The following is a 14,860-nucleotide window of genomic DNA, read 5'->3' on the forward strand; positions in this document are numbered from 1 at the left end:
CGAATACGAGTTGAATGTATGTATTTAAATAAAAAATCAATGCCTTGGTTCTGAAATCTGAACTATTTTCATCATCACGCACAAAACGCGCCACTGCAGCATTGTAAATTAATTAAAATAATGTTTTATTTGATGATTCTAAGTTTTTGCATAAATGCTTAAAAACAAAAGTCGTACATATTATAGCATCCTTATTAACCCAGAATTCACTATAATCTATGTCGATGTAGATATAGTTTATTTTTGATGTCGAGGAATCTTCTCAGGTGTCATGTTCAAACATTTTATATCCATTTTCCAGTTATTGTTGGTTAGGTATATTATCATAGAGCGACACATTTAATACATATCAGTAACGTGTTGGAATGAGTGTGAATCAAATTTGATGTGAAGTGGAAATCAACTGAATGTTGTTTTATATGTGGTAGTCGAGCACGCTTGTGTTTCGTCCAATGAGTGGGGGAGCCCTAGGCTCGTATCCTTTTCCTTTCCCTTCCCACTCCTTTCCTTTATTCCTCTTTCTTAATCCCTTTCCAATTTGAAGTCAGTAATCAAAGCAAGTAGATGCGTTAGGTCTGTCCAAATGTTCATGGGCGGTGGTAGTGCTTAGCATCAGGCGACCCACCAGCTCCATTGTCGAAGAAAACATATAAAAAAAAATCATTTTTGTATACACCGTATATATCTACAAGTAGGTACAATCTTTATCCTGAAATTCACGATAGTGACGGAAGTGTTAGAAAACTTTTTGCTATATAGACGAATCATCGATCATAGTAAGAACACTTTTGATAGAATCTTTTATATGAAATCCCATAAGGTCATTTCACTGTAATTAACATTAAAATAAAGAAATAAAACGCATTAAGAATAGAACATTTCAATTTATTTAATTACATCTTTGGTAAGTACAATGGCTTGGGTGTCGTGGCCCCAGGAGAGTTGGTTCTTTGGTTCAAGACATTTGGTGTTTTCGTTACATGTTTACTTATAAATATTAACACACATAAATCGTTTATCATGTAAGTGTTTACACATGAAATGTTCAAAAATAACGTTTGTTAAATGCAATTTTATTGAAGATCGCGGATGCATTCCAGATTAAAATTAATATTTATTACAATATGCACAGATCATTTATAAACATAATTACAGTTGTACATAATATGGAAAATATGCAATCAACTTTTTAAATGTCTTTTTTTTTATTAATGAAGCGGAAGGGAAGCGCTTGACCACGATCTCGCCTGATGGTAAGCTGAGATGTGGTCTGAGATGGAGCGCGCGTATCTAGAACGTACTTAATCGCTGTCGCTCAATGTATTTCATTTATATTCTTTTATATGTTAATATCTTTTACCTACATAAATACACATCACTGCTGCACGCTTACCAACATTTAACCGCCAAAAAGTTAAAGGATCTGTTCGATAATAATTTTTCCATAGCATATAACATGAGCTCGCCTTCCATATTCTGACCCTTCTATATATGTGTTATATAAGCTACATATATCGAATTTCGATAGGTATTAGCAGCGTAGTGGTAGGCTAATTCATTAGCTAATTAAATAACAAAGTGTTCATTATCCAGTAATAAATTAATTGCCATTTCAGTAGGTGCGCATTAGTTGTAGTTGTCAAACGTATAAGTTATATATTGCATTCATTGCATTAATCACAAACCAGTGAAGTCCTATTGAAAGATTATTGGAAAACCCGCTTGGTAAAAAATAGGATTATCATACCGAACAATAATTTAAAAACATAGTTATTTCATGTATAAACATTTTTATATAATATGCTATAGTATTGTATCATACAATAATAATATTATTTTCATTATTTTAATTAGATATGTAAGTAAACGGGAAATATAGACTTTAACAATAATTACATAACATAATATACGTTTCTTTTAAGAGTATTTTTTTCGTAAAAATCTTGAAAACCTAACTTACATCTGAAATTAAAAAGATTAATAACTACTTCTTTCTACATATATTCAATCAGACCCAAACACACGTAACAAAATCTAACCATTTATTTAATTTGAGTTTGTATCATTATTATAAACGTAGTATTTAAGACTATTAATACTTTTAATTGATTTGAGAAAGCATAGTCTGTAATTACAAATTTCTGCTTAATATAGTTCAATAACTATATAAACAATAGACATCTTTGATGAGTTTAAAATTTTTAATGAACCTCATTTCATCCGTAATGACGTACTAATTAATAAATTAACAATTAGGACCCGACACACTTTCCTTTGTTATCGCAAGGCTTAAATGACAAATATACATTAAATGTAATTAGTAGATAAAAATGGCACTTTCTTTAGTATATTCATTTGTTTGACTTTAATTTGATGCATAATTTGCAACAAATTATTAAATTACCATTTATAGGTTTTGCGTTGTTGTTTCGAAATATTCAAGTCATGTTTAGTTTAGAATCATTTACTGTAATAGAAACCGTGGTTAATTGGAGTGACTTATTCACACAATTTTCCTTGCTATGTTGTACAAATTCAGATCAATTATTATTGTTTTAGACATTGTGTTGCTTTGTGTTTGTATTTATTAAGCAGACAAACCCCATTTAAAAACTTTAGTATAAAAGTTTTTTTTTAATATTAACTTAGTTTACATCTTAACATGATACAATTCCACATCGAAAGAGTTTTACATTAACATTAAAACAATATATTATGTTTAGTTAGTTATTCCATACACCGTCGACCGTGAAAGAGTTTCGATTCGATACTTATTTTAATTACAAATATGCATACGTTATTGCCAGTATCTGATAATATAATATACCTATTCGTATACAGAATTTTAGTTGTTTATACAACTACTTTTATATGGGTGATACATAATTAACCAGTACGGAATGTCAAATTCTATTACTCCTTGGGCCCGTTTATACATTCAATCTACTAACAATTATACATCTTACACGTAATTATGTAATATACACAATTACTTTATGTTATGCTAACTTATTTCAGGAGAGAAATAATCTAATATTACATTAACATCTAAATTTTTATCTATTTACAATCTCGTTTTGCTCTAACATGCAACGAAGAAATTTTTAACTACTTTCTGAGTATTCAATTAAGCGATATTATACACTTTACAAAATGGAGATTAGAGATTCTAGTTTAATTTTAAAAATATCATGATCTCCGTCTGCATCTAAAAAGATTTTTGTAAGCTTTCCTGTATTCGTTTGACATTACTACGTAGATCACTGGGTTCATACAGGAAGATAAATACAATAGGATGTAGGACGCCAACGTTGACGCTGGTACAGGATTTATGTCTCGTAACATCTTGGTTATTGTTATTGGTAGATGGCACACGCAGAACGTCACCATAATGGCCATTATCATTGTCCCGAGTCGTCTATCCTTTCGTGTCGGGAGACTCAGTTTTAGCATCGCCATAGACTTTCTTAGAGCTGTCCTATGAAGTCTGTTCTCAGATCTTTTAGTTTCATCTCTACATTGAATCTGAAATGTTGCCGCCTTTTGAGTGGCCATATTTTCACTTTGTTCCGAATTGTTTTCCAAATTATCGCTACTGCTTACTTCAGGACCAGAAACTCTAACGGACATTGAATCCGATGAATCAATGGACGATGATTCAACGCACGATGGCTGCCCTCCCTTGTACGGTACACTTTTGGATTTTCTTGATGTTTTTCGAACTATGAAGAAAATACGAGTATAACATATGATTATCGCGACGCAAGGAAGTATGAAGGCAGATAAAAACAGGATCTTCTTTGGCGATTGACCGTTCTTGTCATCAATAATGGAACAGGAGCCGATTTTTACGTCTAGTCCGAATCGGCCCCATTTATTCAAAGCTGTCGGTGTTAAAAGGCTGAAAGCTGCCATCCATATTACCACCAGCATAATACCTATGTTGCGAGTTTTATACATCCTGTAAAAAGCGTAATAGCTGTAATAAATTACGTACCAAATTTCAATCTATTCATGTTACATATCCATTAAAGAATGTATCTTCCTGATTTCATGAAAAATAGTATGGAGTATTAAATGTTTTAACGAGTTATAGTTTGTCGTATCAGAAAATATTCTATATTTGTGTTGGCAGTAACATGGCGACAAAAAGATTTTTATAGCTTTTGTCCATCATATCAATTATGTAGTTATCGAAGACCTAGTAAGGTTAGAAGACCTAAGGGGAAGGGACCTAGAAGATCTGATTTATTTATTTTCATAGAAATTTAAATACAATTTTATTCAATGACGGTTCAAACGTTTTCAAAATTGGAATTATCGATTTAAAAATGTGTGTTTTTGGTGTATTTTAAAATTGATGTTTTTACTTCGTTAAAATATGTATTGTATGTGGTAGTCGAGCACGTTTTGGCATGCTTGTTGCCCGCTATGACATAAAAATAAAAATTGTCTGAAAATACTTACTTTGGGTATAGTCTTGGGTGTGCGATCATTACATATCTATTGATTGTAATTGCCAGGACAGTGAAAAGTGAGGCGGCAACGAGACCATATCTCATTATTGGATATAGCTTGCAGAATATAATGCCATGTTTCCAAGATCGATTAAGGAAGGTGGAATTGGCCAGGGGCAAATTGAAACAGCAGAACAACAGATCTGAACACGACAAGTTCATAATGAATATTGCGGTTGCGTTGCGTACCTGTAAGAGAAGAAATTACATTAAATTCACAAACGAAGTCATACCAACGATGTTTTTTTTAATTTATATATGTAGGTACTACACTCGGTAACTATCGATATGGTTTAAATTTATTTAATTCATATTGTTTATTTTGATTTTTTTTTTGTCATAGCGGGCAAATGAGGTGGTGGTCCGCCTGATGGTAAGCGATCACCACCGCCCATGAACATTTGCAAAGGCAGCGGACTTTCATCGGCCCTAGCAATCTTCAGTACCAATAATACAATTATAAAACAGAATATTATAATAGGTGTTTAGTTTGTTGACATTCCACGCATAATAATTTGTAAAGTTATCGAGACATTCTTAGGCCGTTAATTAATGAGAACAGACACTTCATTTTTCCGACTTCACCCATAATATTTATTTAGTTATGACGTCATAATAATTGATAAGATAGCATAAATTTATGAAGGAATCACTTTTCGCGACATAGTTATGTGTTTTGATTAAGATAAGATAGTGCCACGCCTTCAGTCGCACCTATTAAGTACGCTTTAACGTTTCTATTAATAAATAATATAATTTAAATTTATTTATCAGAAAAATAAAAACTTTGTTAATTATATGATTAATGATACAATGTTACAACGATAACAATTACATTTAAGTTTAATTAATCATTACAATACTAACCAAGCAAACAATTTATTTAGCAATAAAAAAAAATCTGTTGTACGCAACTGAACAAAGTACATTTCAATTTAAAATTGAGATAAGAGTATATATTTTAAAATTAAGAAATAAATTGTTTTTAATTGATCATATTAGGGTTAATCTCCGTCTTTGACAGTACAAAGCACAACACCATTACAACCCTATAATTACCTTGCAGTACATACTCGTAGGTATTGGTTGTCTGGGGGTCAAGGGAGGCTACTATCAGTAATAATTAAATCCTAAAATAGATCGTCGTATATTCTAAAACATATTTCTTACTGATACATTATAGACATTACGAGAGTATGCGATTTGATAATGTTTGTTTATGAGCACAAGCTAAAATTTAATACAAATTAAATTAGCAATTAATTTAAATTATTTTGTTGTTCATTTCTTATGTAATTGATGAATTTATTCATTCTGCTTAATGAAAAATAAGTGAAGATTAATACTTTTTTAAGGTTTTTGTAATTTCACTATTATTGAGGAAATAACGACTCATTCGAATATGGATATTTTGAATATATCGTATACTGTAAATATTTAACACGTCAGTACAGAGTACATTTTTATTGGGAATAATAGTTATTATAAAATCACAGTACGATCAAAGAGTAGTGCGAGTAGATCAAAACGAATTCAGAGTCTACTATTTCTATTTGTTTCAAACAGTTAACGTTTTTTTTTGTTTCAATAAATATTCTTTTGAATTAAACTCATAAGTGTGTTTTCGCAAAAACATGATAAGTCATAAATTGTATTCTTTACTATTTGCACTTTGAATCACCCTGTGAAATACCTATCGTATGTCATTTATAAACAAATCAGTGACAAAGGGCATGATGAGCATGTACACAAAAAAATTTTCAAAACATTACATTTTCGTAGCCAAATTGCCTTTAAGTAAAAGTGATTTGAATACATAAAAACATGTTTAATGGAGTGCAAATACTTTAAGCGACACAATCGGATTAAAATGTCCCTCCATTTGCAATTTTGTGTGTGCGTAAATTTTCTTTATAAAACAAATAAAAATGTGTACAGGTGGATTATTAGTTTAGGCAAAGGGTATTTTATTATATGTTTATGCGTGTCATAACTCACATGACATCTTTATTAGATATAAAATTAATAATAATTATTTAGTGCTTATCAGTGTCTAATTAACGTTACAGTCTGGTTGAAGTTCAATTGTTTTCCTGTAAATACGTATGTTTATATAGCAATTAATCATGTTATATTTAATTCAATCGGTCACGGAAATCATTCTAATAAAGTGTTATAAACATTTCCATACATTGTGATTAAATTATTAAGAAGTTTAAGTAATACAAGAGGTTTTAAATACATTGGCATTTCACGTGTAGCGATTGTTGAAAATGTTCAGTGTTGTTACCTATAGACTATGTTGAAGCGAATTAAATTTATATATAATTTAATATCTGCATATTTCTGGTAGCCGTTCATTGTGTATTCAACCATGTGAACGGAATCGATGACGAGATATTATATTCGGGATACTTTTTTCAGATACTGCAGGGCTGCAGAGGTGGTAATGTTTTTATTTTCCGGATTAGTTTTATTTTAATTATCATAAAAAGAAAATATTATTTCTGCCATAATACAAATTGTTAATGTACCTATAATTTATATTACAAAGAAGCGTTTTTATTTGTCGATTAGGGATAAGCCTAAGCATTAGAGCAAACAATGGCAGACTGCTACCCTTTTAGGTATGTGTAATCTTTATTTTGTATATTTCAGTGAGTTTGTATCAGTACAATGCTTTTGTTTCTAACTATTACCTACTTTATACATGAAGGTATGTTTGCGAACGCTAAAAAAGGTGAAATAGTTATCTTTAATATATTCTTCAGTGCGTCATAATAATTTTTCACTTCTTTTTTTTTCTGGATGACTGTGTCTAGGATGATATTGTATATTAGTCCTATATCAATTCCCGATATTAACCTTTATAAGATAAAGTCAAGTAGTCGACGTACGTGCGAGTTTCACTAAGATTGCGCTTCTAACAAATACACAGTAACGATTTCTCCACCTAACTGTGTTATGAGGATACATTTTGACCACAATTTAGTCATAATATGCCGTTTTCAGAGTATAAATAATATGTTTATTGACGTATGTGCTGACGCGAAGATGCTGTATGACGCGAGCATGCGAGACATCGATTACTAACAAAATTATTTATTAAATTCATTCACACAGTCTTTCTATTGTTACATATTTTGGGTGAGACTATTTGAAGTTACTGAACATCGGCAATGTTCAAACTCTTTTGCAGTTTTGGTAATCTTATGAAATTGAAAGTATTTATTTGCTCAAAGGAAATTATAACAATGAAATTGTTAGTGTATGTGTAATTTAAAACATTAAAACATACCTTTTCATATCGTGCCAAGGCGATGATAGTGATGAGGTTGCCAGATATCCCAATAACCATGAAGATGAAGAAGCAAGCCGCCGTGAATCGCAATAGTCCATCAGGATAATCCTTGAACAGTTGCACTGAACCCAAATCCGAGTCCGATAAGTTAAAGAATTCACTTCCATTAGCAAACAGAACTGCAAACCCTTTTTCAAATTTTGCCATTTCAAACACTTCGCACGTCATTCATCCACAGTTAGTCCATTACAAATGAGTTTATAAACATCTTTGTGGTAATTCTTTCCTAGAATATTTCCTTAATGACTCAGTTTTGGATAAAACGGGTTTCGCCCGTTTGATATTAAACAATTTATTCAGCCCATTGCTTTGTTTACTTATCGAACACTAAACCATATAAAAATTTATTGCTCACACGCTATCGGAACTCGCTTCCTTTTTAATCACAATTTAAACAGATACATAGTTATCACTAATGAAAAACATAATAGGACTACAGGAATGTTAAAACAATTTAATACTCACTACACTAGATATTTTTTCATATATTAACTATAGAATATTTTCAATCCATCAATAATGTAGTACTCAATACTTCTATTAATTTACGTAAAAATAACGAGAATCGTATTGTAACTATTATACCTTATCTCCTACTTATCAGAAGGTAAATAAATAACACAATTACACTATAAAATATATAGTTTAAATACCATTTGATTATATCTCTACTAATTTGTAATAAACATTGCACTCATCATCATTTAGCACAATCACGGACGGCTCGCGATTATAACAAATTATTCATGGAAAAACATGCTCTCATATAAATTCTACATATAACATGTATATAAACAAGTACAAAGTTTAGTGTTAATAAGTTTCTGAGCGTCTACAATGTAACACTTCACTGTTTCAGTTCATTACGTTGGAAGTTACGGCGGGCGTTTCTCAGATACGCCATCGCCGGGCGAACGTCACGCCCTTTTGCGGCACATTAACAGGTTCTTATAAGCCTGCCGGTACTCGCTCGACATAACCACGTATATAATTGGATTTATACATGTCGTCAAATATATCAAAATGTAGCCGGCTATATTCGCCGCTGGGTGCGACGTGAACTCGCGGAATATTTTCGTCAAAGTTATCGGCAGGTAGCATACCCAGAACGATAACATTATAGCCATTATCATTTTCAACAGTTTTCTGTCTTTCGGAGTTAAGCGGGGCGGTCTGACGGGGGCAGGAGTGCGTTTAAGAACGACGGCCGCTTGGCGCAGCCGTTTGGCAGTCTCTCCCCCGCTCGGGGTTCGAGGTTTCGCATCCAATGCGCATTCGTCGTCGTGGCCATCTAGAGTGTCTACACCTGATGACGATGATCGTTCAGGTCCAGGAGTTGGCGGACAATGGAGTATAGGCGGAGCTAGTAGCGCCTTTCTCGGGATACTGGTGTGATGAACGCCATTTTCCGGTCCCGGTGACCGTTCTAACGCTGTAGATGCTGATCCAACAGCGGAATCTTCTAAACCCGGTCGAGGCCGTCCACTACAAGGAGCTCGTGACCTTCTAGCTGCATCTCTTACTATGCAAAATATCCGCGCGTAGCAAATGACTATAGCTAAGCAGGGCAACATGAAAGCGCCGACGAAGAGGAACTCTTTGGGTGAGCGGTTATTGCGATCCGGTAAAATTGAACACGATCCAATAGTTGGATCTAGACCGAATCGACCCCATTTTTCTAGCCATGTCGCTATCAATGCTCCAAATGAGAACGCCCACGTGCCCGCTACCATCACGGCTAAATATTGTCTTTTGTATAATCTGCAATAATGAAAATGTATAAGTGATGAACTTACTTCATTTAGAAAAAAAAAAAATATTTAAAAAGACTTACTTTGGATACAGTCTAGGGTGTGAGATCATAACATATCTATTGATAGTAATAGCGAGGACTGTGAACAGCGAGACGGCAACTAGCGCATATCTCGCTAAGGGAAACATTCGGCAGAGAATGCGCCCATGTGTCCAAGACCGCTGCCAGAAGGTCGACGCGGCCAGCGGAAGATTGAAGCAACAGAACAACAGATCCGAGCATGATAGGTTCATTATAAACACCGCCGTTGCATTACGCACCTGAAAAGAGTATAAAATATTATTTATTTAACAAGTATTCAAAATTAGGTTTACAGTTTCCTTTATATATGTAAACTATAAAAATAGAATGGCTACATGTTACATGATGTGGTAAATATAACTCAATGAATTCACGTACTCAGTGATTAAACTGCGTTATCAACATCCTCGAAAGTCATTATTTATTACTTATAATGATTGTCGGCTGAACACTGACCTACGCGTACAAAATTATATTGTTATGAATGCGTTCATATTCAACTGTTCATATCATTGTAATTTCTTCTTCCTTTTTGTACTTATAGTTAATTTAATTAATTAGAGATGAAAATTATATTAAAAATATACTAAGAGCAAAATAAACAATGTTATCACAAGTTTATATTTAAAATGTCATCTTTTATAAAAGTGTAATCCACATGAAAGGTTGTGTACAAAGATAAGAAGTGTGTTGAAGCGCTTTTATTAGAGCGAATCAGACATTTTATATTATCACAAAGGTCTCGCAATATGAGATTTCACTGAAAAATATTTGCTACTTTCTTCCGTTCTGTCATATGTATTTCTGTAAATGGCAGAGTGTATATTATCTGTACATATAATAAAACAGTAATAGTAATTGTTTGTCTGTTTATATGGGCTTCAATCAAGTAGAACTATTGGGCAGATTTAGACACAATTTTATTTTTAAATCACGAAAAAGAAATATTTTTTTGTCAATAATATTTTATTTAACTGTTATATATAACTCTAACTGAATATGTTTTATATAACTGTAAAATTAAAATTAAAATTGTGTAATTAAACGTGTCATTGGATACGTCTTTAAAAATAAAATACATTTTGTAGTCCACGCGAGCGAAGCCGCTGTCGGAAGGCTAGCAGTGTTACATTCCAAAACATAAATAATAAATAATGCCGGTACCTTGTTAAAATGTCACAATAAAAAATAACAAGAGCAAGGTGCTCAACCTCTACTCAAGGTTTAACAAATAAATCTAATATTCATACAAATTAATTGAAAATTTTATGAAAAAAACACTCTTTTTTGCAGGAAAATAACAGTTTATGAAGTCAATATTCATTATGAAGTCATGTTATTTTATAATGCCAAATGTTTATTTAATTTGTAATTTTATGAATACAAAATTAAATGTACTGTAAACTACCAATTATATAACTGGTTTTATCTTGAATATATTTTGTTTGTGTTTGTACGATGACCGCATTATCTTAAATGTGATGTGTAAACAACGAGGTTTTATCTTTTTTGTTCTTCCGCAAATACTGATTGTTCACATTGGGAATGCACTCACTTTTTTAGTTTATTTTTAATTATCTATTCATATCTTGAAGGCGGGAAATCTTTCGATGTAAAGCTCAACGGTAATAAACGGTAATGCACTAACATATTCATTAATTATTTGTTGTTATGTAAAAGAATCGATTATTTTCATGTTTTTTAACATTTGACAAGCAATGAAGAATGAGGCGTCACAATTTTGTATTGTACGTATATAAGTAAATTTGTTTGATCATTTTGTGTCCCGTTGGTATATAACCCTTATCTACTTTTTAGAACTGTTATATTAGTTACGGAAAACGTACAATTACTATAATTTTATGAGAGGAATAATAATTGGAAATCTCAGAAATAGAAAATTATCAAAGTACAACGAAACACTTCGCAAAAAGGTTCAACGAGCCGATTGTTTATATGTTACTAGAGATTGGTGGCTCGATTTCCATTGCTGGAAAATAATGCGAAGAACATATCGTTTTACAAGTGTTATTGTATATTGTATCCATCAGAGTTCTGGCAGTCAATATATTTTGACGTTGATTAATTAACTTCACTTTCAAGTTCTTTGTATAAAGGAAGAAAGAAACAATATCCTGATAAATAAGGAAGCGTAATATGTAAGGGCGAAATTGTTTGTGTATCAATATTGTTGTCTATTGAGTAGGTTCTTTAATATGAACCATTTATAAAACCGTAATAGTCCAAAAATTTAAGCGACGACAGATGAAACGATATTTACAATAATTACACTGATAACCGGGTTGAATTAATTATTCAATTGATCAGTTACTTTCTTTGAGCAAACCTAGCAGCAGAGTTTTTAAGAGTAATTTATAGAAATATAACATAATTTAAAAATATAAAACAGTGTGATGATGATATATTGTCATAAATCACTATAAATTTTAATTTTATATGGCTGAAGACTTTGTACGTTTTAACCTGCTAATCTCAGCAACTATTTGTTAAAACTGGATCGAGTTTCTAAATTCTTTCGGCGATGGGTATATACGTGACCTTGAATGTTATGGGCTATATGTATGTATATACCACGGGCGAAGGCGAGGCGCAAGATGTGTATAATCCTACGTATATTAAAACACTAAGATAATAACATGGTGTCGGTATTTCAATACCTTGTTATTGCCCAGTTCACATACGTAACAACGTATATCGAGATCAATTTATATTAAGATTCTCAATAACGTTTCCTATTTCTTCTTTCTCTGAGCAATTTTATGTATCGCAGGTTTTTATAACTACGTGTGATTATTGAGTTATAATAAGGTATAAGATGAAGTTAGATTATATGTAAAACAAAGTTTTTTATATACAAAGCGAATTGTTATTAAATCATGCAATCATTTTTGGAATAGCTTCACCAATAATTGCATATTTACAAAAACTTTCTATTATTGACCAACCGGGGGACTATACTAAAAACTAAATAGGTATATACCATTTCCAATTAATTTCAGAGTTGTAAATCATACAGTTAGTCAATTTTAAACTAGTTCCGGAATCGTGAACGAAACTTTTGTAATTACAGTCCAAACAGTTTCGCACAAACATATCAAAATATATGTAAACTCACCTTCTTACATCGCGCCAGAGCGATTATAGTGATGAAATTTCCAGGGATCCCAACCAGCATGAATAGTACACAGCATACTGAAGCGAACCTCAGCAAGGCTTCAGGGTAGTCCTTAAACAGTTCCACAGCAGCCAATTCTTCATCAGTGTTATATGCATCCAGACCGACCACGCTCCAATTCTGTCCGTCTACCTCACTGGCCAGCGTACTCTTTGGTATACTTGGAAACAAATCACCCATTTTAACAGATTACACATCGTTTTCTCACGAGGTTGCCACCATATAGCGTTTTGTTTAGGTCGGGACACGCGCGGGCTTCATCCACGACTGATAAGGGGCCCAGAACTTCGTTTCTGTCAAGAGTCTCGTGTGATAACGCATTGTGGGGCTATCGGGCAGCTGCTCAGGAAGTATGCCTATCAGTGAGTCGGCTCCATTATTGTTTTACGCGTGATGACCTGCGGAGATAAGATTCGTTTACAAATAATGCAAGCTTATAAAACATAATGTATTAATTGACAGGGTTAAAGTGCACTTAAAATCCAATTAGTGTAATGCAGTATTGCATTTATGTTTTTAATATTGTTAATGAAGAGGATTAAAGGAAACAATTTGCTATTATACCACGCATATCGGATATGCCTTGTCTGTGGCAAAAACAACAAAAAGATAAAATTTTAACCATTTAAAATTTAATTTTGCTTAATATTTAATATTGGTGAGATTTGTTTCCAAACGATCATTTATTATAGATAATGATCTATGTAGTTGAATAATCTATCTCCACGGACTTGAGAACTTCCGAGCATTTCCGATTACACCATCTACGTTAATTAAAGGGAATCTACCAGTTTGGTACTAATCAACCAAACTAAAATGCTAACAGCTGACTTCCTTGTGATTAACGCCTATGTCGGATTCGAGAGTTTTATCACGGAGTTAAATTGTTTAGCATAGGTTTAGCATATAAGTGCATAGCTAAACGTAGCTTTCCACTATTTTAAAATTATGTTATTTTCCACTTGTAATATATGAAAAAAAATCTTTTCCACAATAAGGTCACCGATGTTTCTAGGGAAGGAGGTGGAGGTTCTACAGCTGATTCTTTAATGGGACAATATGCCAACAATTTTATATCAAACACGGATATTTTGATTTGTGTTCTTTGGATCAGTATGGGAGTGAACACGATTTATAAGCGTAATTTTTAACGTTTTGTAAGTAACAGATTAAGTTTCCAGCTACTATTAAGGGGGCGAGGGTCATTTGTTGGAATATACCTATGATACCCTTATTATAAAAGTTATAGAGAGAATATGTTAAAATAATTAAAATCAAAAGGTTTACAAGTTCGTTGATATTAAAAATAATATAAATAAATAAAATATTGTGCTAAAAGCGCTTTGCTAAACGACAACAACATTATCAATTAACAGAAAAACATGCAAAAGTGTGTAGTAATTTCTAATTAAACATTAATTGCTTTTCTCATTTTTCAATGAGCTTTATTAAAATCAGAGGTACATTCTCCGAGGGCGCGACGGTATATTTATAAGGAGTTAAGCGATTTCAGAGAAATCACTTTCGACTTTACTGCTAGTTAATTAGAGCGTATTTCTCAAATAGGGAACTTAATAAGGTAACTTTACTGTTGCTGAGTTCTTGTTACGGTTTCAGTAGTCATTAAACTGTAGCAATTGGAGCAAATAATCTAACATTAAATTTTGGAACAACATTGCTTTTATTTGCATAAACATATGTAAAATAAAAATGGTTAAGAATGTTTCCCACGGTACACAAAACAAAAATTATACGTAATTTCATTCTTATTTGTGATAATTCTAACTTAACCACTACATTCAATTATAGACCGTATAATATGACTACTTAGGCATTAATTTTTGCAGACAAGTAGTTATTTAGGGAAAAACCAATATAAATTTAATTTTTAGTTTTATAGCATTGAAATGCTTTATAAATTAGAAATTTTGAAAGAATAGAAAAAATTTGAT

General features: G+C 32.2%; 2 protein-coding genes across 2 annotated transcripts in view; both read right to left on the reverse strand.

The window, feature by feature from the left end:
* Positions 1–874: 874 nt before the first annotated feature.
* LOC119832940 (G-protein coupled receptor moody-like) lies at positions 875–8,075 on the reverse strand. Its single transcript, XM_038356771.1, has 3 exons — positions 7,816–8,075; positions 4,468–4,706; positions 875–3,961 (listed from the first exon to the last, which is right to left on the reverse strand). The coding sequence occupies exons 1-3, from the start codon at positions 8,044–8,046 to the stop codon at positions 3,190–3,192; spliced, it is 1,242 nt and encodes a 413-aa protein (XP_038212699.1). The 5' UTR covers positions 8,047–8,075; the 3' UTR covers positions 875–3,189.
* A 684-nt stretch (positions 8,076–8,759) lies between these two features.
* LOC119832939 (G-protein coupled receptor moody) overlaps positions 8,760–14,860 on the reverse strand; it is a 62,314-nt gene continuing 56,213 nt past the window's right edge. Inside the window, exons 2-4 of the mRNA XM_038356770.1 lie at positions 12,849–13,306; positions 9,713–9,951; positions 8,760–9,639 (exon numbers count right to left, since the gene is read on the reverse strand). Coding sequence (XP_038212698.1) covers positions 8,796–9,639; positions 9,713–9,951; positions 12,849–13,088 — 1,323 coding nt within the window. The 5' untranslated portion in view covers positions 13,089–13,306 and the 3' untranslated portion in view covers positions 8,760–8,795. The remainder of the gene's footprint in view (positions 9,640–9,712; positions 9,952–12,848; positions 13,307–14,860) is intronic.

This window comes from Zerene cesonia, chromosome 16 (genome assembly GCF_012273895.1).
Source record: "Zerene cesonia ecotype Mississippi chromosome 16, Zerene_cesonia_1.1, whole genome shotgun sequence".
Taxonomy (NCBI): Eukaryota; Metazoa; Arthropoda; class Insecta; order Lepidoptera; family Pieridae; genus Zerene; species Zerene cesonia.

What these genes read in the sequence shown, in the direction of transcription:
- LOC119832940 (XM_038356771.1), bottom strand. Translation starts at nt 8,046, where the DNA reads ATGACGTGCGAAGTGTTTGAAATGGCAAAATTTGAAAAAGGGTTTGCA. An exon ending in CCTTGGCACGATATGAAAAG is followed by an intron (nt 4,707 to 7,815) that starts GTATGTTTTAAT and finishes CTTCTCTTACAG; the next exon opens with GTACGCAACGCAACCGCAAT. An exon ending in CACCCAAGACTATACCCAAA is followed by an intron (nt 3,962 to 4,467) that starts GTAAGTATTTTC and finishes CGCTTTTTACAG; the next exon opens with GATGTATAAAACTCGCAACA.